At 45.1% G+C, this 27,870-nt stretch overlaps 3 protein-coding genes across 3 annotated transcripts in view; all 3 read right to left on the bottom strand.

The window, feature by feature from the left end:
• Positions 1–27,870, bottom strand: part of LOC309564355 (uncharacterized protein) — a gene marked incomplete at its 3' end in the record, with an annotated part of 715,072 nt that overhangs the window by 21,142 nt on the left and 666,060 nt on the right.
• Positions 8,721–10,069, bottom strand: LOC309563357 (uncharacterized protein; the record flags this gene model as incomplete). Its single annotated transcript, XM_082267751.1, has 2 exons — positions 8,721–9,530; positions 10,034–10,069. 2 exons carry the CDS (start codon positions 10,067–10,069, stop codon positions 8,721–8,723), a joined length of 846 nt encoding a protein of 281 aa, XP_082123877.1.
• LOC309563353 (uncharacterized protein) overlaps positions 16,855–27,870 on the bottom strand; it is a gene marked incomplete at its 3' end in the record, with an annotated part of 522,832 nt that continues 511,816 nt past the window's right edge. The window contains 1 exon segment of the mRNA XM_082267747.1: positions 16,855–18,132. Within this exon segment, the coding sequence (XP_082123873.1) occupies positions 16,855–18,132 (1,278 nt within the window).

The raw sequence follows: 27,870 nt of genomic DNA, 5'->3' as shown, positions 1-27,870 counted from the left end.
GGCCGTGTGTTTTTGGTCATTGTCATGCTGGAATACCCATTCATGACCCATTCTCAGTGCCCTGACTGAGGAAAGGAGGTTCTCACCCAAGATTTGATGGTACATGGCCCCATCCATCGTCCCTTTCGAGGCGATGAAGTGTCCTGTCCCCTTAGCAGAAAAACAACCCCAAAACATGTTTCCACCTCCATGTTTGATGGTGTGGACAGTGTTCTTGGGGTCACAGGCAGCATTCCTCCTCCAAACAAAGTGAGTTGAGTTGATGCCAAAGAGTTAGATTTTGGTCTCATCTGACCACAAAAATTTTACCCAGTTCTCCTCTGAATCATTCATATGTTCATTAGCAAACATCAGACGGGCCTGTACATGTGCTTTCTTTAGCAGGGGGACCTTGCGGATGCTACAGGATTTCAATCCTTCACGGCGCAGTGTGTTACCAATTGTTTTTTTGGTAACTATGATCCCAGCTGCCTTGAGATCGACAAGATTCTCCCTTGTAGTTATGGGCTGATTCCTCACGGTTCTCAGGATCATTGAAGCTCCACAAGGTGAGATCTTGCATGGAATCCAAGACTGAGGGAGATTAACAGTTATTTTGTGTTTCTTCTATTTGTGAATAATCACACCAACTGTTGTCACCCTCTCACCAAGCTGCTTGGCAATGGTCTTGTAGCCCATTCCAGCCTTGTGTAGGTCTAGATTCTTGTCCCTGACATCCTTGGACAGCTCTTTGGTCTTGCCCATGGTGGAGAGATTGGAATCTGATTGATTGCTTCTGTGGACAGGTGTCTTTTATACAGGTAACAAGCTGAGATTAGGAGCACTCCCTTTAAAGAGAGTGCTCCTAATCTCACCTCGTTACCTGTATAGAAGACACCTGGGAGCTGAAAATCTTGCTGATTCATAGGGGATCAAATACTTATTTCACTCAATAAAATGTAACTTCATTTATAACTTTTTTGAAATGCGTTTTTCTGGATATTTTTGTTGTTTTTCGGTCTCTCACTGGTAAAATAAACCGACCATTAAAATTATAGACTGATCATTTCTTTGTCAGTGGGCAAACGTACACAATCAGCAGGGGGTCAAATACTTTTTTCCCTCATTATAGCCTGCAAGCTGATAGCCTCACGTTAGGTTTCACCCAGTCCTCCTACCCTCTGAGACTGGATCTGGGAAATGGATAAACCTCTAATGTTTGAGGCATATACTCATGCTCAACGTAATGCCTCCTGGAACTTTGAAAAAGAGTTGAAGAAATGGAAGGATGCATCACGTTCCAAATTTTAATTTTAATCCTCCTAACTCTAATGTATAATAAAGGTTGGGTATGTTCTCTCTTATTGGTGGAGAAGGACAGGTCAGGGACAGCCTGGTTTTCAGTGCCAGGTGACCTGGACTTTCCACAGAATGGACCGAATTGCTTGCTTTTATCTGGCCCTTGGGGCACGATTTCTCTCACTGACATCAATGATAGAGCGGAATTCCTCCCATTGACACCAACGATGGGGCACTGCGTTACATTAACTGAGAATTGCGCGGTCGTGCGACGCTGTACCCAAATAAAATTGATGTCCTTTTTTCCCCACAAATAGAGGTTTATTTTGGTGGTATTTGATCACCTCTGTGGTTTTCATTTTTGGTGCTATAAACAAAAAAAAAGATGGATGATTTTGATAAAAAAAAACAATATTTTCTAATTTCTGCTATAAAACATCCAATAAAAAAATGTAAAGAAATCTAATTTATTCATCAGATTAGGCCAATATGTATTCTGCTACATATTTTTGATTAAAAAGAAAAATCCCAATAAGTGTTTATTGATTGGTTTGTGCAAAAGTTATCACTTCTACTAACGATGGGATATTTTTATAGAATTTTTCGTTTTTTACATTTTTTTCTAGTAATGGCGGCGATCAACGACTTATAGTGGTACTGCGATATTGCTGTACCAATGGCACTGGCAGGGAAGGGGTTAACATTAGTGGGTGATCAAAGAGGTAATTGTGTTCCTAGGGAGTGCTTACTTACTGTGGGGGGAGGTGCTTTAACTGTGGGAAGGCAGAGATCCGTGTTCCTGCTTAGCAGAATCACACAGGAAGCTCGGGTTGTCACCTTTTCTTCAAGCCAAACCCGAACACTTTAGCCGCTGTGACAGGAAGTCAGGTAAATCTGTGGGTGTTGTCACAGACGGGAGATACATTTCTGCCTTGTTTAGACAATTCACCAATAACTATCAGGTGTCGGCTGCGGAGGTAGAAAGAAATGTTTAAGGACGCTGGAAAGCTTCAGCTATTCAGAATGAGGCAATTAAGGCCTCTATAAGTTATCCAGAGGATGACTACTGATTGCTGCATCCTGAGGCTTTGTGCTTATAGGAGAGCAGTGAGCTGAGAGACTTCTGAAGGTGAGGTGGTGTTGACTTTTTCTGTGTGAAAAGAAAACAAATAGACTATTGGTCTTCTGCTGTATGACCAGCAGTGTCTGCCCAGCAGTAGGTTGGGACAGACACCATAGGTAAGTTCCTGTGTTATGAAGGTAGACGCCCCAAGTGGCCAGGGTTTATTTTATGTTTTGTTTGATTTATGCTGTTTGGATGCTTGCACTTGTTTCCAGCAAATTGTAAGAATAAACCATAGACCGTGGTTTTCAACCACTCCACTGTCTCTCTGTGTAAGGAACCCACCCAAGGGGTCACCCACACCCGCTACCGAGCTAACGCCTTACACCGTGCACAGCAACATTTTATTTTTAACCACTTCAATACCGGGCACTTTCACTCCCTTCCTGCCCAGGCCATTTTTCAGCTTCCAGAGCTTTCACATTCTGACTGACAATTGCGCGGTCATGCTACACTGTACCCATATGACATTTTTTTTTTTCACACTAATAGAGCTTTCTTTTGGTGGTATTTAATCACCTCTGGGTTTTTTATTTCTTACAAAAAAAAAAAAAAGACAGAAAATTTTGAAAAAAAAAGTTTTTCTTATTGTCTGTGAGTAAGTTTTGAAAATAAGTAATTTTTCTCCTTCACTGATGTGCACTGATGAGGTGGAACTGATAGGCTGCACTGATGGGCACTGATGAAGTGGCACTTATGGGCACTGATGAGGTGGCACTTATGAGCACTGATGAGGTGGCACTGATGAGGAAGTACTAATATGCTCCACTGATGGGCACTGATAGGTGGCACTGATAGGCAGCACTGATGAGCACTGATAGGCGGCACTGAAGGGCAATGACGGGTGGCACTGACGGGTGGCACACATGGACACTGATCGGCAGCACAGATTAGCAGGCATTGACTGGCAACACTATGGGCACTGATGGGCATTGGTTGGAGGGAGATATGGATACTGTTTTTTTTTTTCCTTACTGTAATCAGTGCCCTGATTACCTTTCCTAGGCTCCCCTTCAAAGAGAAGCCGCTGATCTGCTCTCCTCGCCACACACTCTGACAGTGTGAGGTGAGGAGAGCCGATAAACGGCACTTCCTCATTTACATTTGACCGGCTGTGATTGGACACAGTCGATCACATGGGTAAAGAGCCAAGTCATTGGCTCTTTTCCAAGATCGAGGTCGCGCCCTGTCCAAGCAGCACAGTGCGGCTGGAGTGTGGGTGGGTAGACAGAGGGGTAGGGGTGGGAGGAGGAGTAGATCAAGCACTTTCTCCTCTCCTGTCTGTGTATGGGGGTGAGGTCGGTGTGCACATGTATGCACTCAGGGGTTGTGGTACTTAGGGAGCCACAGTCCATCCTGAATATTGTGTCCGGGTTTCAGGTGGGCTGAAACCCAAACACATGATTTAAAATCCGAACTGTCAGGTGAATCCTGGATGGGTGGCAACCCTACAGGAAGCGTCAGCTAAGTGTAATATCCTGTTTAAAGGCTTTTAAAAGCAAAGGATTAAAAACACTCCAAAGAGGTAAGATATACAATTGCTCATCTGGTGGCAGTCTGTGGATGTGGATCTTCCTAGAACTGTCCTGCAGGACTGCTGTCATCTGTTCTGACTGCTGGGCAGAGATGGCTGGCTCGGGAGCCTGGAGGAGCCCCAAGAAGCCACGCTAACCAGCATGGAAGGCACAGCGGAAGTGACGTCACCGGATGGATAGGAGGTACCAGATGAGAAAAGGAGCAAAGCTACGCGCTCAGAGTATTTGGCTCCTTCTACAGGGCTTTCATCTTGGTCTACACAGAGCCAGTCACAAGAACAGCAGCCGCAGGTGGTCTTGTGCATTCCTTTATTGTACCCCCATAACCAAAGACCAGTGACGTTTTCTGTATTACCATCTACCCTGATCATTGGTATTTTTAGATATTTATTGCTGGATGGACTATATATAAACTCTGTGCGCCAGTATCTCCTTCCTTCATTAACAGAAACACAGGATCTCCATCTTCCCTACTAACAGAACGGCGACCTGCCTTGTTTACACTGGCAGACCACTGTTCTGCCTCTCTCAGGAATGATTGCAGGGTGCTGGTGGACATCATGTCCGCTGAACTCGCTGATGGGCTCCTGCTTTGTCCAGTGTCGAGATGTGGTGTATGTGCCCTTTTGGTTTTTGAACTGTGATCAGAGTAGAACTCCTGGAACTGTTCTGGCCCCAGACCTGGAAATGCAGATGACGTACAGGTACGTGATTCTGCACAGAACGGCCGCCCTGCTGCAGTACATGTACGTGGGTTGGTCAAAACAAAAAGTCTCCCTGATAAAGAGGCTATGACCTGGTGGATTGCATGCAAAACTCCTGGGCCTAGCTGAGGACATTAAGGCTGCATTCACACTTGAGCGTAGCGTTTTTTACCGCGATTTTTACCGCGATTTTACCGCGATTTTTTCAGGCGTTTTTCATTGACATCTATCAAAAACGCTGGTAATCAGCCCAAAAAGAAGCTCATGTACTTTTTTCAGCTACAGGCGTTTTGCAAAACGCTCAGATGTGAACAGGGGCCATTTAAATGAATGGGGTTTTACTTGTTGGGCGTTTTGGAAGCGTTTCTTTTGAGCGTTTTTGGAGCTGAAAACGCCCAGGTGTGAATGGAGCCTTAGGGCCTTAAGATTGAAGATGTGGTGGATGTCTCCTTTTGGTTTGGGAACTGTGGACAGAGTAGAACTCCTGGAACTCTTCTGGCCTTAGTTCAGTGAGATAGAGTTTGGAAGACTAATGTCATAGACAGGTTGCCAAAAGGTTTAGGGCTTTAGAAAGGGCCTCCGATGGCTTGTCAATGTGATTCCTTCTCCACTCTCCATCTCACTAATAAAACCCCAATAGACGACTCTCTATGAACTGATCACATTCCAATCACCAATCATCTAATCATTGGTAAAAAAGAAGGCACAGAATATTGTATGAAGCGATTTTATTGTACAAGATCATAATAAGCGATTACCACACAGTAAATGATATGAATAAAATAAAGCTTAAATCTTTTATAATAGAATTATAATAGAATTAACAAATGTGTCAAACGTATTAATAATCATACATTGGTTGGACCAAAAAAAAGCCGGCTACTTCAATAAATCAAGCTCATGTATTGCCATGATTGTCCATCTGTTGCCCCCTTTAATATGATGACTACCCACTTGTTGCCCCATGTATTGTCATGATTTCCTGCCTGTTGCCTCATGTGGGGAGGGATCGGTAAAGGTAGACAGTTGAGTCATGATTTTACCACCCCTTAAGCTTAAATGGCAGCTGGATGGGGCGGTACACATGCCACTGCAATTTGCGGCTGCTGCAAACCTCACACCCCCCGGTCACATTGGGCAATGCTATTCAATTGAATGGGGTTGTGCCGCAACAGCCCCGATGAATACGGTTGCGGCGTACTGGCGTGGGCTTTACAGGGTTAACATAAGGGCTCCCAGCTGCCTGCCAACCAAACAACGGATCAGAGGGCGGTGCGGGTGTAAACCAACCCCAAGTGGACTGTGGTGGTTTCACAGCTCCATTCGGGTCTCCGAAGTAGTAACCCGGAAGTGGCTGCATGACGTCACGTCCGGGTTATTCAACGTCACGACGGCGCCAAATTCAAACATCTGTTACTATTCAAAAATGCATATTTTGGCATATTGAATAGAGTAAAGTGTGGGGGAGGGGTTTGGGGTCTTTTAGACCCCCGATTCCTCCGTAAAGAGTACCTGTCACTGCCTATTACTGTCACATTCCACCCCCCCCCCCCCATAAAGAGTACCTGTCACTGCCTATTACTGTAACATTCCCCCCCCCGATCCCTCCATAAAGAGTACCTGTCACTGCCTATTACTGTCACATCCCCCCTCCCCCCCAATCCCTCCATAAAGAGCAGTGGCGTAGCGTGGGGGGTGCAGGGGGGGCGGGCCACACCGGGCGCAACATCTGGGGGGGCGCATCTGCAGTGTCACTCTGTCTGTCTGACTATGACATACACAGTTCACACACTGTCTGTGGCTACCTCCATCTTTAGGCTTGGAGATGTCCAGCGCGGCTGCCCTATGGCTGAAAATGGCGGGTCGGGGCGGGGAGGGGCTGGACTGTGCCTCACCTGTCCATTGGTGTAGGGTGTGGTGGCTTTGCAAACCAAGCCCTGCCTATGCCGCCTCTCCTCACTGCTCAGTCAGTTAGCAGCAAGTGAGTCAGCAGCCTGGCGCTGTCACAGAGTGGGGTTTTTTTTTTTATTTAATCACCTGATTAGAGCCAGAGGCTCTAATAGGCTTCAAAAAAGGGTGGACCCGGGGCGCAGAGCAGTGAAAATTCACTATTGTCACACGGATCCTCCTCCTGGCCAATTAGGAAGCGAGTCCGAGACCCGTTCCTGATTGGGCGAAAGGAGGAGGCGGGAGGACTCGAGGAAACGCGGGGAACTGAGGAGAAGCCGTCGCTGCAGGTAAGTCTCTTTGCATTAAAGGGGGCACGCTGGTCTATCTGCATTGAAAGTGGGCACGCTGTGGTCAGTCTGCATTGAAATGGGGCACGCTGGTCATTCTGCATTGAAAGGGGGCACGCTGGTCACTCTGCATTGAAAGGGGGCACACTGGTCTCTCTGCATTGAAAGGGGGCATGCTGGTCTCTCTGCATTGAATGGGGGCACGCTGGTCTCTCTGCATTGAAAGGGGGCAAGCTAGTCTCTCTGCATTGAAAAGGGGCACGCTGGTCTCTCTGCATTGAAAGGGGGCACGCTGGTCACTCTGCATTGAAAGGGGGCACACTGGTCATTCTGCATTGAAATGGGGCACGCTGGTCATTCTGCATTGAAAGGGGGCACGCTGGTCACTCTGCATTGAAAGGGGGCACGCTGGTCTCTCTGCATTGAAAGGAGACACGCTGGTCTCTCTGCATTGAAAGGGGGCACGCTGGTCTCTCTGCATTGAAAGGGGGCACGCTGGTCATTCTGCATTGAAAGGGGACACGCTGGTCTCTCTGCATTGAAAGGGGGCACGCTGGTCATTCAAACTTGTATTTAGATGCATTTTACTTTGAAAGGGGGCGCGCTGGTCATTCAGACTTGTATTTAGATGCATTTTACTTTAATTGCATCAGTATTTTCATAACAAACAATACATGTGCTTAGGGGGTAAGGTTTTCTTTAACTAATCTAGTGGAAGAGACTCGAGTGCTAAAATACCGCGGGATAGGGGGCGAAAATTACTTGCCTTGCCCAGGGTGCTGACAACCCACGCTACGCCACTGATAAAGAGTACCTGTCACTGCCTATTACTGTCACATCCCCCCCTCCCCCTCCATAAAGAGTACCTGTCACTGCTTATTACTGTCACATTCCTCCCTCCCCCCCCCCCGATCCCTCCATAAAGAGTACCTGTCACTGCCTATTACTGTCACATTCCCTCCCTCCCCCCCCGATCCCTCCATAAAGAGTACCTGTCACTGCCTATTACTGTCACATTCCTGCCCTCCCCCCGATCCCTCCATAAAGAGAACCTGTCACTGCCTATTGCTGTCACACCCCCCCTCCCCCCACAGATCCCTCCATAAAGAGTACCTGTCACTGCCTATTACTGTCACAAGGGATGTTTACATTCCTTCTCACAACAATAAAAGTCATCAGATTTTTTATTTTTTTTTACAATTATGCTAAAATTAAAAAGCTTAATAAAAGAAATCGAAAAAAAATAAAAAAAAATTAAGCACCCCGTCGCCGTGAGCTCGCGCATGAACGAAAATGCATACATAAGTCGCACCCACAAATGAAAACAGCGTTCAAACCACACATGTGAGGTATCGCCGTGATCGCCAGAGTGAGAGAAATAATGAAATAAAAAGATCTCCTCTGCAACTCTAAACTGGTAACCGCTATAAATTTCTAAAGTGTTGTCTATGGAGATTTTATGTACCATAGTTTGTCGCCATTCCGTGAGTGTGCGCAATTTTATACCAGAACATGTTAGGTATCTATTTACTCGACGTGACATCATCTTTCACATTATACAAAAAATTGGGCTAACTTTACTGTTTACTTATTTTTAAACGCGGTGAAATGTATTTAAAAAAAAAAAAATGGCATTGGAAAGACCGCTGCGCAAATACCGCGTGACAAAAATATATTGCAACGACCGCAATTTTATTCTCCAGAGTCTTTGCTAAACAATATATATCATGTTTGGGGGTTCTAAGTCATTTTCTAGCTAAAATATTTATTTAACCTGTAAATAACATGTGTCAGAAATGGGCTCGGTCCTTAAGGGGTTAAAACATTTCCCGCACTCTGAACATTAACAGTGAAGCTCACCTGTGTGTGTTCTCTGATGGCTAAGAAGGCTTCCTTTCTGATTAAAACATTTCCCGCACTCTGAACATGAATAGGGAAGCTCACCTGTGTGTATTCTCTGATGGCTAAGAAGGCTTCCTTTCTGATTAAAACATTTCCCGCACTCTGAACATGAATAGGGACGTTCCCCCATGTGTATTTTCTGATGGTTAAGAAGGGTTCCTTTATTTGTAAAACATTTCCCGCACTCTGAACATGAATAGGGACGCTCACCTGTGTGTATTCTCTGATGGCTAAGAAGAGTTCCTTTATTAGTAAAACATTTCCCGCACTCTGAACATGAATAGGGACGCTCACCTGTGTGTATGCCCTGATGGATATTTAGGCTTAGTTTATGATTAAAACTTTTCCCGCACTCTGAACATGAATAGGGATGCTCCCCTGTGTGTATTCTCTGATGAATAAGAAGAGTTCTTTTATGTTTGAAACATTTCCCGCACTTTGAACATGAATAGGGACGCTCACCTGTGTGTATTCTCTGATGACTAAGAAGGTTTCCTTTAGAAATAAAACACTTCCCGCACTCTGAACATGAATAGGGACGCTCACTTGTGTGTATTCTCTGATGGCTAAAAAGGTTTCCATTATTATTAAAACTTTTCCCGCACTCTGAACATGAATAGGGACGCTCACCCGTGTGTATTCTCTGATGGCTAAGAAGGTTTCTTTTCTCTTTAAAACATTTCCCACACTCTGAACATGAATGGGGAAGGTCACCTGTGTGTATTCTCTGATGGCTAAGAAGGTTTCCTTTCTAATTAAAACATTTCCCGCACTCTGAACATGAATAGGGACACTTAAATGTGTGTATTTTCTGATGGCTAAGAAGGTTTCTTTTGTGTTTAAAACATTTCCCGCACTCTGAACATGAATAGGGACGCTCACCTGTGTGTATGCCCTGATGGATATTTAGGCTTAGTTTATGATTAAAACATTTCCCGCACTCTGAACATGACAATGAATTCTCTCCTGTATGATCCCCTTTATGGTATAAAGAAGATTCCCTGAGATTAGATGGTTTCCCGCACCCGTCCGCACTGTCAGATATTAGAGGACTATGTGAAGTATCAGGAGATTCCTCAGAATTAGACATATCCAATGATCTCCTCCAATGGTGAGGTCTGTCATGTATATTATGAGGAATGGGATTTACTTCTGGAGAAGATGCCATGTCATTATCTTCTGTAGTGACATCTTCCTCCGATGTCCTTCTATTCCCACCACAGAGTCCGTCTGTCAGAAGACAAGAAAAATTACCAAGAGTTTTCCACACTCATATTCACTGCTCAACATTTTATAATCAGAGTATAGCATCAAGTCAGGGAAACTCCTGGGATATTCATCTGGTCAGTGAAGTAATGCAGGTAAGGGGAAAAAGCCGCTCAGGTGAGGCAAAGTGCTCCGATGCAGGTCGGATCCGTCATCCAATAGTCCAATAATTCAAAGAAAATGTGACCGCACTCAGGAGAAGTTGAAGAAAGAAGTGTTTAATCCCCCGTATAATAGAATACAAACAGTGCTTCACATAGACACGGGACAGGTTAACGCGTTTCACGATTCTACAGATCGCTTAATCATTACCAAACGGAGGATTAAACACTTCTTTCATCAACTTCTCCTGAGTGCGGTCACATTTTCTTTGAATTATTGGTCAGTGAAGTAGCAGAGGGGGTTGTTAATCAGTTTCAGCTGAACAGGGCTGTAGAAGGTCCTTAACTCATCAGCAGGACCGGTATCTGCTCCTTTGTGCAAGGAGGAACAGGATGAGCGCTGCCAGAGCCCTACAAAATGACCTCCAGCAGGCCACTGGTGTGAATGTCTCTGACCAAACAATCAGAAACAGACTTCATGAGGGTGGCCTGAGGGCCCGACGTCCTCTAGTGGGCCCTGTGCTCACTGCCCGGCACCATGGAGCTCGATTGGCTTTTGCCATTGAACACCAGAATTGGCAGGTCCACCACTGGCACCCTGTGCTTTTCACAGATGAGAGCAGGTTCACCCTGAGCACATGTGACAGACGTGAAAGGGTCTGGAGAACCCATGGAGAACATTATGCTGCCTGTAACATCATTGAGAATGATCAGTTGGGTGGTGGGTCAGTGATGGTCTGGGGAGACGTATCTATGGAGGGACGCACAGACCTCTACAGGCTAGACAATGGCACCCTGACTGCCATTAGGTATTAAGATTAAATCCTTGGACCCATTGTCAAACCCTATGCTGATGCAGTGGGTCCTGGGTTCTGCCTGGTACACGACAATGCCCGGCCTTATGTGGAGAGAGTATGCAGCCAGTTCCTGGAGGATGAAGGAATTGATACCATTGAATGGCCCCCACGCTCACCTGACCTGAATCCAATAGAACATCTCTGGGACATTCTGTTTCAGTCCATCCGATGCCGCCAGGTTGCACCTCAGTCTGCTCAGGAGCTCAGTGATGCTCTGGTCCAGATCTAGGGAGGAAATACCCCAGGACACCATCCGTGGTCTCATTAGGAGCATGCCCCGACATTGTCAGGCATGCATACAAGCACGTGGAGGCCATACACACAACTGAGGACCATTCTGAGTTGCTGCAATGACATTTCACCAAAATAGACTAGCCTGCTGCATCATTTTCTCACTTTGATTTTCGGGGTGTCTTTGAGTTCAGCCCTCTGTAGGGTGATAATTTTCATTTCCATCAAACTATGTGGCATCCTTTCCTTCCTAACACATTACCCAGTCCATACCAGTATAGATCCTAACACATTGCCCAGTCCATAACAGTATAGATCCTAACACATGTCTGTGCGTTCCATCTGAGAGAAGTCAGGTCACCACCTTGTGGACCATATTGTAAGGTGACCAGATTTTTAAAATGAAATCCGGGGACATATATATATATATATATATATATATATATTTTTTTTTTTTTGGCAAATGGTAAACTATTTTATGAGCATATTTCCTTGAAATGATCTATGCAGTGTATGTGGGATGTGTTTATGGAATGATTGTATGATATATATATGTTATTTTTCACATTTCATCCATGAAGTAGAAAAAAAAAAAGATAAAGATACTTTTTAGAATTTTTTGGGATAGGGCTACCAAATGTTAAGAAGATAAGATAGAGGAAAAACTTGGAGGGGGGGGGGGGGGTATGGGGCAGCTAAATTCAAATCCAATCCGGTAGGAGTGATGGTTTCACCCTCTCTGCAAAAGGTAAGAAATACTGCAGAGCTGCAAAGTGCAAATAGTGGTGAAACACCCGATATATAATCATAATAAAATGTAAAATATGTACATTAATTGTACTATTTATTATGATTATATATTGGGGGGGTTCACCACTATTTGCACATTGCAGCTCTGCGATATTTCTTACCTTTTGCAGAGAGGGTGACACCATCACTACTATATTGTAATACATTGGTTGATTTGCACAGGATATTCATTTATAGGTTTTACCATTATAAGTCCATTTGTAGAATTTTATAGATGAAGTGTAGGGCAGTGCTGCATTTTTTGTTTTTTTTTTATTGTTGCACGTTAGATGAGGAAATCAGCAAACAAGATTCTCTTATTGCTTTTGGGATTTTTTTTTAGTTGCATGGTAGTTGTTTTACTTGATTTGTTATGTCCCCTGAGCACAGATAACCAGTGGCCCTGTATGCTGGTGGTCAGTGTGCCCCCTGTATGCTGGTGGTCAGTGTGTCCCCTGTATGCTGATGGTCAGTGTGCCCCCTGTATGCTGGTGGTCGGTGTCCCCCCCTGTATGCTGGTGTCAGTGTGCCCCCTGTATGCTGGTGGTCAGTGTGCCCCCTGTATGCTGGTGGTCAGTGTGCCCCCTGTATGCTGGTGGTCAGTGTCCCCCCTGTATGCTGGTGGTCAGTGTGTTTCCTGTATGCTGGCGGTCAGTGTGTTCCCTGTATGCTGGCGGTCAGTGTGCCCCCTGTATGCTGGCGGTCAGTGTGCCCCCTGTATGCTGGCGGTCAGTGTGCCCCTGTATGCTGGCGGTCAGTGTGCCCCTGTGTGCTGGTGGTCAGTGTGCCCCCTGTATGCTGGTGGTCAGTGTGCCCTCTGTATGCTGGTGGTCAGTGTGCCCCCTGTATGCTGGTGGTCAGTGTGCCCCCTGTATGCTGGTGGTCAGTGTGCCCCCTGTATGCTGGTGGTCAGTGTGCCCCTGTATGCTGGTGGTCAGTGTGGCCCCTGTATGCTGGAGGTCAGTGTGCCCCCTGTATGCTGGTGCTACGTGCAGGGTGCAGGAGGATTCTACATATAAGAAGATACTATGCGCAGGGTTCAGGAGGATGCCACGTGCAGGGTTCAGGAAGATGCCACGTGCAGGGTTCAGGAGGATGCCACGTGCAGGGTTCAGGAGGAAGACAGGAGTTCAATTGTACAAGACACAGAGGAGTCAATGGGCCCTTCTGAGGAGTGTGAGGAGTCTCAACCTAGTTGTAGCTCTCAAGGGTTGGAAAGTGAATCTGAACCCAGAGATGGGGTGTCATTAAGGCTACGAAGGGAAATACACCCGCCAAAGAGGCTGACGTATGATACCCTAGGAGAGAGTTCTGAAGAACAAACTGTAACGCCCCAACGCCCCACACAAGTAACTGCTTCTTCTGTTGGGATTCCCAAGGAAGATGATCTTATTCACCCGCTGACACAATTAGGTTGGCCACTGATTTCTTGTTGGCCTATTGTGAGAGTGACTCAGACCTTTCTAGTAATTTGTATAGTAAGCTGTTTGAAGGTGCATTTATTGACCAGTTGTCAGCTGCTATTAGTTCCACTCAAAACTGCTGTTAATTTTAATTTTGTGGTACTTTATATCTCAATGGAGTCTCCCACTTAGGAATCCCATCATCTTTGAGGACCAAAGACATTCAAGTGGGGGGAGGATGTAGCCAAGTGAAGAAATCGCCACCAGCATAGTTAAGGCTGATATACCGTTCCTTTAAGTTTGTTGCTTATTTTGAGGTTCTCCTGAAGAGTGGCGTGTTGGATTGTGGAATATATAGTCCAGTGGAGGATGAAGACAAAGTGGGCCGGATGGAACTATCCTCCGAGGGAGCTGCCAGTTCCGTGGGGGATTATGGGAGAGTCTATAAATAAGGGGCGGAGTCGGATGTTCGCTCTTTTGCCTCTGGGACCACGTGCGGTGTGGATGTGCCGGAGAACCGATGTGGAGAGCAGAGCGAGTAGAGGCTGTGGCCAAGTGCGGAGACACCTTGGAGAGGTGGCGGATGTCACAGAGGAGTGACTGATCGAGAGTGGAGACACCTTGGAGAGGTGGCGGACGTTACAGAGAGGTGACTAGCCTGGTGCGGAGGACTATCGGAGAGGACTGTCAGAGGATTGGGTGAGAGATACCTAATTGTAATGAGCACAGCAGCTCACGGACACAGTGAAAGGGCCTGTAACGCAGCAGAGACACAGAGAGGACTTTAATGTAGTGGAGCGGTTGCCATCTGACACTCCTGATCTTTCATAGTACTTGGCGAACCGGGAGGCCTCATCTGTACAAATACAGTGGTTCATACTGACTTCATTGTAGACAGAGCCTGGATTACAAATACCCCTTTTTCCCTTTGGACTACAAATATCATTCATGGAATGATTAGAGCTCCTACTGCTGGCGAAGATTCGCAAGGCCATGCCCAGGAAGAGACTCATTTAATTCATAGGAAAGGGGGCCCCCTATAGGTGATAGAGTGCACTCTTTCAGGTTATATTTAAGATTGATATGGATTCTCTTGAGATATATCCATGCAGCTGAGTTAGTCAGATGATGATCCAACTGTTTTATATACCGTTAATATAGAGACAAACGTCTGATTTGTCACTCCCACACATTTATAAGAGGAATTGAATCATTATTATATTCATATACTTCTTCAGTTAGATATTGTTATACTGTATCTAGTTGTAGCTGACATTATTGGTGTATGAGATTCTGAGTCTTGGGCCACTCAGTGATTCTGGGACTTTAGGATTCAGAATGTCACTTTGGTTCTTTACACTCATATTTCCTGTTGTGTTGAAACTGTATCTGTTCATTTCCTTTTTAAGTCAGTAAACTGATATATTCAAGCATAGGTGTGCGCACAGGGTGTGCCAGGTGTGCCCAGCCACACCCTAATCACCCTGTGCAGCACAAATTCCCCCTACTGTCCTGGCTCCTCTCCCTCTTACCCTGCTGCCGGCTTCCCTCCTCTCCAGCCGGCTGTTGATGTGGGGATGTTGTAGGATGAGTGGGGAAGGGGGCCGGTAGATATATAATTTTCTGGCCCCCTCCCTTTCTGAATGAACATCGTGAGTGATTAGTAACGTGTGTTTGAGCTTTGCTGTGCACACCCTAATGCATTAGGCTGCGCACACCTATGTATTCAAGTGTCGTTGTTTCTCTGAACTATCATGTCAGAACCCATAGTGTCAAGCGGGTTTGAGGTGCCTCAGGGTCAAGGGAGTGTAGAGGAAACAAACATACTCAGCAACCCCTGTGGGGGGGCGCACTACATATATATAATCTCTGTGCGCCAGTATCTCCTTCCTCCATTAGCAGAAACATAGGATCTCCATCTTCCCTACTAACAGAACGGCGATCTGCCTTGTTTACATTGGCAGACAACTGTTCCGCCTCTCTCAGGAACGATTGCTGGGTACCGACGGACACCGTGTCCGCTGGATTCGCTGATTGGCTCCTGCTGTGTCCAGTGGGAGCTGGGCACTGGCGGCGCGTGTGCACGCCCCAGCCCCGGAAAAACAGATGATGGACAGGTACGTGATTTTGCGCAGAACGGCCGCCCTACCGCAGTACATGTATGTGGGGCAGTCAAAGAAAAAAGTCTCCCTGATAAAGAGAGAGGCTATGACCTGGTGGATTACATGCAGAACTCCTGTGCCCAGCTGAGGACATTTAGGACCTTAAGATTGAAGATGTGGTGGGTGTCTCCTTTTGGTTTGGGAATTGGGGACAGAGAAGAACTCCTGGAACTCTTCTGTGGCTCAGTGAGATAGAGTTTGGAAGACTAATGTCATAGACAGGTTGCCAAAAAGTTAAGGGCTTTAGAAAGGGCCTCCAATGGCTTGTCAATGTGGTGCCTTCTCCACTCTCCATCTCACTAATAAAACCCCAATGGATGACTCTCTATGAACTGATCACATTCCAATCACCGATCATCTAATCATTGGTAAAAAAAGAAGACTCGGCACAGAATATTGTACAAAGAGTTTTTATTGTACAAGATCAGAATAAGCGATTACCACACAGTAAATGAGATGAATAGAATAAAGCTTAAATCTTTTATAATAGAATTAACAAATGTGTCAAATGTATTAATAATCATACATTGGTTGGACCAATAAAAAGCCGGCTACTTCAATAAATCAAAAAGGAGCAACAACATGAAGCAACCAATAAAAAAGGTTCACCAATGGAAGATAAAGGGTTAACATAAGGGCTCCCAGCTGCCTGCCAACCCCACAGCGGGTCAAAAGGCGATGCGGGTGTAAACCAACCCCGAGTGGACTGTGGTGGTTTCACATTTGTTTATGGACTAAACAGTTCCACCCGTTACAATCCAGCGTCCATTTCCCATAGTACCAGCAGGGGGTGCACTCTGATGTTTCATTATATTTCCTTTATTTTTAAACATTTCCCGCACTCTGAACATGAAATAGGATGCTCGCCCGTATGAACTTTCTGGTTTCTAAGAAATAAACCTTTGTTTGGAAAACATTTCCCGCACGCGTAACATTAAAAAGGGCGCTCACCTGTGTGTACTTAAGTGTTCTTTCTTAGTTAAACATTTACCGCACTCTGCACAAGATTAGAGACGCTTGCCTGTATGAACTTTCCGGTGTATAACAAGTAAACATTTGAACGCAAAACATTTGCCGCACTCTGAACATGAACAGGGAGGCTCACCCGTGTGTATTCTCTAAAGGCTAAGAAGGTTTCCTTTATTATTAAAACATTTCCCGCACTCTGAACATGAATAGGGAAGATCACCCCTGTGCATTTTCTGATGGCTAAGGTTTCTTTTCTGATTAAAACATTTCCCGCACCTGGCACATGAATAGGGACGTTCAACAGTCTGTATTCTTTTGACGGGTAAGAAGGCTTACTTCATGAGTAAAACATTTCCCGCACTCAGAACATGAATAGGGACGCTCATCTGTGTGTATTCTCTGATGGCTAAGAAGGTTTCCTTTCTCATTAAAACGCTTCCCGCACTCCGAACATGGATAGGGACGCTCCCCTGTGTGTATGCTCTGATGGCTAAGAAGGCTTCTTTTCTCAGTAAAACATTTCCCGCACTCTGAACATGAATAAGGAAGCTCACCTGTGTGTATTCTCTGATGCCTAAGAAGGTTTCCTTTCTCACTAAAACATTTTCCGCACTCTGAACATGAATAGGGACGCTCATCTGTGTGTATTCTCTGGTGCCTAAGAAGGTTTCTTTTCTGTTTAAAACATTTCCCGCACTCTGAACATGAATAGGGACGCTCACCCGTGTGAGCTCTCTGGTGCTCATGAAGGTGTGCTTTGTAACTAAAACATTTCCCGCACTCCGAACATGAATAGGGACGCTCACCTGTGTGTATTTTCTGATGGCTAAGAAGATTTCCTTTCTCATTAAAATGCTTCCCGCACTCTGAACATGAATAGGGAAGCTCCCCTGTGTGTATGCTCTGATGGCTAAGAAGGCTTCTTTTCTCACTAAAACATTTCCCGCACTCTGAACATGAATAGGGACGCTCACCTGTGTGTATTCTCTGATGCCTAAGAAGGTTTCGTTTCTTATTAAAACGCTTCCCGCACTCCGAACATGGATAGGGACGCTCCCCTGTGTGTATGCTCTGATGGCTAAGAAGGCTTCTTTTCTCAGTAAAACATTTCCCGCACTCTGAACATGAATAAGGAAGCTCACCTGTGTGTATTCTCTGATGCCTAAGAAGGTTTTCTTTCTCACTAAAACATTTTCCGCACTCTGAACATGAATAAGGAAGCTCACCTGTGTGTATTCTCTGATGCCTAAGAAGGTTTCCTTTCTCACTAAAACATTTTCCGCACTCTGAACATGAATAGGGACGCTCATCTGTGTGTATTCTCTGGTGCCTAAGAAGGTTTCTTTTCTGTTTAAAACATTTCCCGCACTCTGAACATGAATAGGGACGCTCCCCTGTGTGAATTCTCTGGTGCTGAAGAAGGTATCTTTTTTGACTAAAATATTTCCCGCACTCTGAACATGAATAGGGACGCTCACCCGTGTGAGCTCTCTGGTGCTCATGAAGGTGTGCTTTGTAACTAAAACATTTCCCGCACTCCGAACATGAATAGGGACGCTCACCTGTGTGTATTTTCTGATGGCTAAGAAGATTTCCTTTCTCATTAAAATGCTTCCCGCACTCTGAACATGAATAGGGAAGCTCCCCTGTGTGTATGCTCTGATGGCTAAGAAGGCTTCTTTTCTCACTAAAACATTTCCCGCACTCTGAACATGAATAGGGACGCTCACCTGTGTGTATTCTCTGATGCCTAAGAAGGTTTCGTTTCTTATTAAAACGCTTTCCGCACTCCGAACATGAATAGGGACGCTCCGCTGTGTGTATGCTCTGATGGCTAAGAAGGCTTCTTTTCTCAGTAAAACATTTCCCGCACCCTGAACATGAATAGGGAAGCTCACCTGTGTGTATTCTCTGATGCCTAAGAAGGTTTCCTTTCTCACTAAAACATTTCCCGCACTCTGAACATGAATAGGGACGCTCATCTGTGTGTATTCTCTGGTGCCTAAGAAGGTTTCTTTTCTGTTTAAAACATTTCCCGCACTCTGAACATGAATAGGGACGCTCCCCTGTGTGAATTCTCTGGTGCTGAAGAAGGTATCTTTTTTGACTAAAATATTTCCCGCACTCTGAACATGAATAGGGAAGCTCCCCTGTGTGTATTCTCTGGTGCTGAAGAAGGTATCTTTTCTTTTTAAAACATTTCCCGCACTCTAAACATGACAATGAATTCTCTCCTGTATGAACCTCTTTATGGTATAAAGAAGATTCCCTGAGATGAGATGGTTTCCCACACCCGTCGGCACTGTCAGATATTAGAGGACTATGTGAAGTATCAGGAGATTCCTCAGAATTAGACATATCCAATGATCTCCTCCAATGGTGAGATCTGTCATGTATATTATGAGGAACGGGATTTACTTCTGGAGAAGATGCCATGTCATTATCTTCTGTAGTCACATCTTCCTCCGATGTCCTTCTATTCCCACCACAGAGTCCGTCTGTCAGAAGACAAGAAACATTACCAAGAGTTTTCCACACTCATATACACTGCGCAACACTTTATAATCAGAGTATAGCATCAGGTCAGGGAAACTCCTGGGATATTCATCTGGTCAGTCAAGTAGCAGAGGGGGTTGTTACCAACAGGTGCACTAGATGGGTAACAATGAGACGAACTCCAAAACAGGAATGGTTTTACAGGTGGAGGCGACTGACATTTTTCCCTACTCATCTTTTCTGAGTGTTTGTCACTAGTTTAGGATTTGGCTAGGGTCAGTGTCACTATTGGTAGCATGAGGCCATACCTGGACCCTATAGAGATTGCACAGACAGTCCAACTCCTCCAGGATGTCACATCAATACGTCCCATTGCCAGAAGGTTTGCTGTGTCTCCCAGCACAGTCTCAGGAGCATGGAGGAGATTCCAGGAGACAGGCAGTTACTCTAGGAGAGATGGACAGGGCCATAGAAGGTCCTTAACCCATCAGCAGGACCGGTAACTGCTCCTTTGTGCAAGGAGGAACAGGATGAGTACTGCCAGAGCCCTACAAAATGACCTCCAGCAGGACACTGGTGTGAATGTCTCTGACCAAACAATCAGAAACAGACTTCATGAGGGTGGCCTGAGGGTCAGACGTTCTCTAGTGGGCCCTGTGCTCACTGCCCAGCACTGTGGAGCTCGATTGGCATTTGCCATTGAACACCAGAATTGGCAGGTCTGCCACTGGCACCCTGTGCTTTTCACAGATGAGAGCAGGTTCACCCTGAGCACATGTGACAGACGTGAAAGGGTTTGGAGAAGCCATGGAGAACATTGTGTTGCCTGTAACATCATTCAGCATGACCGGTTGGGTGGTGGGTCAGTGATGGTCTGGGGAGGCGTATCCATGGAGGGACGCACAGACCTCTACAGGCTGGACAATGGCACCCTGACTGCCATTAGGTATTGGGATGAAATCCTTGGACCCATTGTCAGACCCTATGTTGGTGCAGTGGGTCCTGGGTTCCTCGGGCACAGCAATGCCCGGCCTCATGTGGTGAGAGTATGCAGCCAGTTCCTGGAGGATGAAGGACTTGATCCCATTGAATAGCCCCCACACTCCCCTGACCTAAATCCAACAGAACACCGCTGGCACATTATGTTTCAGTCCATCCGATGCCGCCAGGTTGCACCTCAGTCTGTTCAGGAGCTCAGTGATGCTCTGGTCCAGATCTGGGAGGAAATACCCCAAGACACCATCCATGGTCTCATTAGGAGCATGCCCCGAAGTTGTCAGGCATGCATACAAGCATGTGCGGGCGGTACACACTACTGAGGACCATTCTGAGTTGCTGCAATGACATTTCACCAAAATGGACTCGCCTGCTGCATCATTTTTTTCACTTTGATTTTTGGGGTATCTTTGAATTCAGCCCTCTGTGGGAAAATGAAATTTTAATTTCCATCAAACTATGTAGCATCCTTTCCTTCCTAACACATTACCCAGTCCATACCAGTATAGATGCGAACACATTACCCAGTCCATACCAGTATAGATCCTAACACATTACCCAGTCCATACCAGTGTAGATCCTAACACACTACCCAGTCCATACCAGTATAGATCCTAACACATTACCCAGTCCATACCAGTATAGATGCTAACACATTAACCAATCCATACTAGTATAAATATCCAGCATGATATTTTTCCCCATTGAGATCTGATGTGTTTTCAAAGTGTTCCTTTCATTCTTTGGAGCAGTGTATGTTGGTCGAGCATTTCAAAGTTTAAAAGAGATCTGTGGTGGAACTGGGTGCAATCACAACACCAAACTATGACAACTAACCAGATCAATGATACCACCCAACCAAACATCACTAAGTAGGCTTTAAATCATTCTTGCATAATTACCCGAGCTGATATGTGGAGAAGTTTCTTCCTCTTTAACTGCATCCATCATCCCAACCTCCTCTGTAAAATGCTGATCACCCCTCACATACGTCTTTTCCTTTATAACCTCAATTTGTACATTTATCAGATCTTCATCCTAAACCAACAAAATGGCAGAAATAATATTAAATCCAAAAAAAATAATAATAATAGAAGAATGATATCTCTTAGGGATTGGGATTATTTTCCTACATTCTCATCTACCTGATGATGGTGAGGGATGGTGTGATCTTCCTGTGGGGAATCCCGGGAATACGAAAGACGGGGACATCTCTCTGGTGGATTTCGGTAACTGGATGACTCCTCCATGGTGTCCTGGTACTGCTTTCTGTGACTTTTTTGAAACTCTGCATCCTCCATTACAAAATCCTCACCTTTTATCTCTTCTTTAATGTTAACTTGTGTGGAATCCTGGGAATACAGAGGACGGGGACATCTCTCTGGTGGGTTCCAATTACTGGATCCATCTGTAGGGAACACACACACTGACTGAATACATTTTTTCTATGTGTTTATCAGATGATGGGGGATCTAGGTGGAGCATCCGTACTGCTCTCTCCTTTACAAAAAAGTCTCCTCTTACCCGGTGATGTGAGGGGCGGCTGATTCTCCATGATGACATCTTTGTAGAAGTGGATCTACAGATCGTCAAACATCAATCCATATACCCAGTTTTTGTATTCAGTGGCCATCACTCACCTGTGCTGATGTCTGGAGAAGATTCCTCCTCTTTAACTGTGTTCATCATCTCAACCTCTTCTCTGAACTGCTGATCAGCCATCACATACGTCTCTTCTTCCTCTTTAACCTCATCTTTTATAGCTATCAGATTTTCATTCTAAACAAACAAAATAGCAGGGAATGGTTTCTTTAAATTGTGAGCACAAATAACCTTATACCTAAAAGTGGAATATATTTTCATACAGTCAGATCGCTTTTATGATCTCGACATCCATCTACACCTACCTGATGATGGTGAGGGATGGTGTGATCGTCCTGTGTGGAATCCTGGGAATACAGAGGACGGGGACATCTCTCTGGTGGGTTCCCATTACTGGATTCATCTGTAGGAAACACACACACTGACTGAATACATTGTTTCTATGTGTTTATCAGATGATGGGGGATCTAGGTGGATCCTCCGTACTACTCACTCCTTTGCAATAAAGTCTCCTCTTACCCGGTGATGTGAGGGGTGGCTGATTCTCCATCATGACGTCCTTGTAGAGATCCTTGTGTCCTTCTAAGAATCTTCTGAGAATCCTCCTCACCTCTCCAGTCAGGTCTGTGTTTTTTAATAGAGATTAGAGTGATATCATGAGAGAAGTGAGAGAAAGCAATGTGGCAGCATTTAGTCTGGGTGAAGAATGGGGGACAGAAGAGTCAAATATGGGGTGTGAGGAGTGGAGATCTGCAATGTTGAATAAGGGAATGAGGAGTGTGGGACAACAGTGTCAGTGGGGGTTGTGGAATATAGGTGAACAGTGTGGGAAGGGAGGTGAGGAGAGGGGAACAACAGTGTTGGATGAGGGATTTGAAGTAGAGAACAGCGGTGTTAGATGGGGGATGAGGAATGGGGGACAGCGGTGTTAGATGGGGGGGTGAGGAGCGGCGGCCCAGTTGGTGTTGGGGTAGAGGACAGAATTAATGTTAGTAGTGACGAGGGAGGAAAGCTGCTGAATATTTCCAGAGGTGAGTGTCCAGGTCACCCCGAGCTTTGCCTCTTCCCCAGATAGTAGAAAATATGGTGCAGCGCTACATGTGCAATAAGGATCAAAATACATAAATGCATAAAACTATCTTGAAAAGTCCATGGGAAATTGAATAAAATCTAATGCTAAAATGTAAAAAGAAGGTCCCAATGTATAAGAGATGATAAGTCCATTCATATAAAAAACAGCCCAGAGAAAGTGCACGGCGCAATGTCCTAATCCGAAGAGTGCTCACACACTGTGATAATCCTCCACCTGTAATGCTAGCATCTAACCTGAAAGCTGCAAAAAAACAGCATTGGTACATAGCCACACACTGGCGTCTGGAAACATGCATTAGGACAAGGTACAACCACCAGGACTCCACTAAGCAAGAGATGGATTCCTTATCCTCTTGACACACAGCAATACATGATCCACCATATAAAGCAAAAAGAAGGCAGCACCATAGCGTAATAAAGTCTCAAACACTTTATTTTCAAACAGGTAAAAAGCCTCTTACTTGAAATTAGTAGATCAGGAGCATGTATACAATCGGTAACCTCTGTAGTAAGATGACAGGTGCAGGTGATTGCAGCACGGCTGGGAGCGAGCACGGCTCAGTCCTCCGACCTGACTGCTAGGCTGCGGGTGACGTCACGGACTCCTCCCTCCCTCCGCATGCGTTACGTCCCTGGGAGCGGGACTTCTTCAGCGATGAGGGAACTAAATTTATTATTGCTATGTGTTTATCAGATGATGGGGGATCTAGGTGGAGCCTCCGTACTGCTCTCCTTTACAATAAAGTCTCCTCTTACCCGGTGATGTTAGGGGTGGCTGATTCTCCATCATGACATCCTTGTAGAGATCCTTGTGTCCTTCTAAGAATCTTCTGAGAATCCTCCTCACCTCTACGGTCAGGTCTGTGTTTTATTAATAGAGATTAGGCAGGAGGTTCAACAATACATTCAGGAAATTACAGGTGTAGATATTACTAATGACCCGTAGGTTTGCTTATTTCACAAAACTGGCAAATCAAAAAAACAGTATAAAAGCACGATAGTCCCAACTTATTGAAGCAATAATCTCAAAATACGTGGGGTTCCAGAAACGGTCTCACCATCTCAACTCCCCCACTATGCCAGAGAATTATTTCTTGCGGTGATTCAGAAGCTGACCCCAAACAACTTCACTATCGCCCATATCCACACCTGCCATCTGAGGTACCAAGGGATGTATTACTTACAGTACACTATTACCAAGTAAAAGAAAGGATCCTTCTCACATTCAAGCAAAAAGATAATCTCCCTGAACAGGCAAGGCCCCTTCAAATCTTTCCTGACTTTTCCAGATTCGCTATGCAAAGACGTAACAATCTCCTTATTGTGACTAAAGCCCTTCGCAATCACAGCGTCCAATATAAATGGAAATACCCTGCGAGCCTGACTATCTTCCATGAAGGCATCACAAAATCGGTCCACACTTTGGAGGAGGGCCTAGATCTCCTTAAAACATAGAATATTCTTCGTCAACCGCCTATGCCAGCTGGCCCACCACAAAGGCCGAACCCTAACCTAGGATGGTCAAAAGTTACCCACAACCGCTACAAACGTGTCTGATGGCACACCGACCACCTACTTCATTCTACCATCCACAGCTATGGACTATTCCCCTGGAAAAACGTCCATCTCTCTGTGGAATTTCATCCATTTTGTTTCACCTACTTGCTACCTGCCTCTTTACTTGGATACTCTCATCCCCAGCCTTCACTGCACTTACACACCCACAGTCTCATATCTTCTGCCTACCCTACGATTATGGGCCTGACTGTGCTCTCTATTAATGGCCATGGAATAAATCATCCAGGGAAAAGGAGATCGATATGGAAAGAAGCTCTGTCACATAATGCAGACATTCTTGCTGTTCAAGAAACACTCTTTCAAAAAGGACACGACCCCTTCTTGCCACTTAAAGGAACTTTCCACACGTGTTCCTTGCCTCGGCACCAGATAAAAAAAAAAGGGGATTCTAGTGGCGATAAAGGACATTACTTCATTCTCCCTGAAGCAATCGGTACTGGACCCAGATATTATTGATAATGTACATCTCACTCTGGTATCTCTCTATGCACCCAATGTACACCAGATGCGTTTTCTCAGAAAGCTTTACAAATTGATATGTAAACTCCACGAAGGTAGATTATTGATCTGTGAAGATCTCAATCTAACCCTAAACCCTCGCCTCAACTCCTCCTCTCGGTGCAGAGTCCGTCCAGCTACATTGGAGGGATTCCTGCACAGAGAGGACCTGTACGACACCTGGCAATGTTTTCACGCTGAAGAGAGGGACTACACATGCAGTTCTTCTAGACACCAATCATATTCTAGAATCGACTTGTTTGTAGCATTTGATAGGGTGTATTAGCGGTACATGTCCTTGGTATTGGAGAAATTTGGCTTTAGAGGCACGATATTGTCTGCTATCTTAGCTTTGTATTCTAATCCCTCAGCACAAGTATTCATATCTGGCACCTACTCCAAAACTTTCCATTACCAACGGCACCAGTCAGGGATGCCCCCTGTCACCGAGCATCTTTACCTGATGATGGATCCCCTGGCAGAAATGATACGTATACACCCCCACATATCTGGCTTCAGACTTCAAGGTATGTCTCACAAAATCAGCCTATTTGCTGATGATGTGATTTTGTCACTCACTAACCCGGCTCATATCATTATCATTCCTACATCAAGTACTACACTCCTCTAGTTGAAATTCCTACTATAAGATTAATTTCTCAAAGTCTTTAATTTTGGACTTGGGGGGTACACATCAACACTAGAAAACACATAGAATCCCAAAATATACCATATCTAGGGGTAACACTGACCCCATCCACATCCTCCATGGCTGAGGCTAACTACGCCCGTTACTACTCAAACTACGGAAAGAACTAGAGCAAAAACCCTACCAAGAACTCTCTTGAATAGGCCGTCTTGAGGCATTTAAGATGATGACCCTTCCGCAGATCCTATACATCTTTCGTACCCTGCCACTCCCTGTTCCATCTCACTTCATGAAGAAGCTTATAGCCCTTCTTAAAAATTATATCTGGCAGGGTAAGCACCAAAGATGTGTGTGGTCTCACCTAATCAAACATAAATCGGCAGGAGGGATAGGTATGGTCCACTTGGAAGACTACTACCTAGCATCTCAACTCACCCATCTTAAGTCTTGGTTCTGCAATGACACAAACACCCGCTGGATACAGGTGGAAACAGTCCTTACTAAAACATGACACATGATAAACCTTTTACTAGCTGACTACTGGAAACCACTACCACTCAACAACCTCCCTATTACGGTGTGAACATCGATCTTGGCATGGCGAGCACTCTTGACACATAGCAAATCAGACACCTATACCCGCAAACTGCGCATACCCCTTGAGACAATGTAAGTTCTCATACCCTATCTTTACACCCAAAAGTGGTGAGACTGTAACACACACTGGGTAGATGACTTGCTGGAGGACAGCAAACCTAAACCCTCTGCAGAACTCCAACAACTTCACAACCTCCCGGTATCTGAACGCTACTCCTATATTCGCATAACTAAATTTATTACTCAAAATCCAATGCCGACATTACTACTTCCCCAACTGTTATATGGCTATTATACCTCCCCTCATCAGAAGAAGAAGGGTATCTCCTTATTTTACAACACCTTGAACTCTAAAACCACATTCCACAAAATTGGACCCATGGTGAAATGGGAAGAGGACTTACAACAAACATTTACAAACCTGCAATGGTCACAAGCCTTCAAATACTCTTACAGTATATCCCGATGTATTAATCATTGGGAACTGGCACAGAAAATTATTTCAAGATGGTACCTCACCCCTTATCGTCTATCCAAATTTTATCCATCCCCCTCACCACTGTGCTGACGCACATGTGGTCAAGTGGGCAACTTCTACCACATCCTCTGGTCATGCAAAAATTGAATGAGCTTCTGGAACCAAATATTCAGTCACATCTCCTCTGTGACTGGCATACTGAAGCCCTTCTAAACCTAAGGATTGATCTGTTCCTTAAACCGCTAGACTGACAATAACTAGATGCTGGAAAACCACTGAGGCCCCAAATGTTTCTGAGGTAGTAGCTTCTGTTAAGTTGACCTTTGAATATGAACATTCATTAGCACTTCGATCTAATACAATGCATACATTTATGCAATGCTGCGACTTGTGGTCCCTTTGGACCAAAAAGTAACTGTTGTTGATTGTAATTGACCCTATTTTATTACTGGCTCGTTGTTCTTCTTTGTTTCATGTGTTGAATGCCACTTATGTATATTTTTTTCTTGCAAAACTTCAATAAAAATGTATTTGGAAAAAAGAAAAAATTACCTTTCCTTTTTAATCAGTAGCTGTTGTAATTTAAAAAAAAATGCAATGCAATATGGCTACATGGAGCTGTTCTGTACACAGAATGTATACTGACCACACCCCCAGAAACATAATTTCCTGTTTGTGTGAATGGCTCGTTGATTTTCTCAGAAGTCTGCCTAAGATACAAGTCAGATTTCTGGCATCCCCTGCTACAAAAATGTCATTTTTGGCGAGATACTCCCAATAGGAACACGTCTAAAGAGATGCAGGCCCAGCAGCTTTCCTCATTAGAGCCCTGCAGCTGCCACAGCTGACAGATAATTATGAAACCACTCCCATTTGACCCACTCAGCACAGAGGCACAGGGATCAAACAATGATTTCTTCAGAATAACAAAAGGTAGGAATCTGCAACGAAGTTTGTTAAAATCCCTGCAATGTACAGAGATCACGCAGGGGGGGATGTTTTTTTTTCCTCAACAAAAGTGGAGTTACACTTTAAAAGAGATAAGAGTGATGTCATGTGACAAGTGAGAGAAAGCAAGGTGGCAGCATTGGGTCTGGGTGAAGAGTGGGGAACAGAAGCATCAAATATGGGGCATGAGGAGTGGAGATCTGCAATGTTGAATAAGGGAATGAGGAGTGGGGGGGGGACAACAGTGTCAGTGGGGGGTTGTGGAATACAGGTGAGCAGTGTGGGAAGGGGGGTGAGGAGAGGTGAACATCAGTGTTAGATGGGGGTTGAGGAATGGGGGATAGCGGTGTTAGATGGGGGGAGAGGAGAGGGGAACAAC

The sequence above is a fragment of the Pelophylax lessonae genome (assembly GCF_965119305.1).
Source record: "Pelophylax lessonae genome assembly, chromosome: 9".
In the NCBI taxonomy this organism is placed as follows: Eukaryota; Metazoa; Chordata; class Amphibia; order Anura; family Ranidae; genus Pelophylax; species Pelophylax lessonae.
This window is presented reverse-complemented; position numbering and strand designations above follow the sequence as displayed.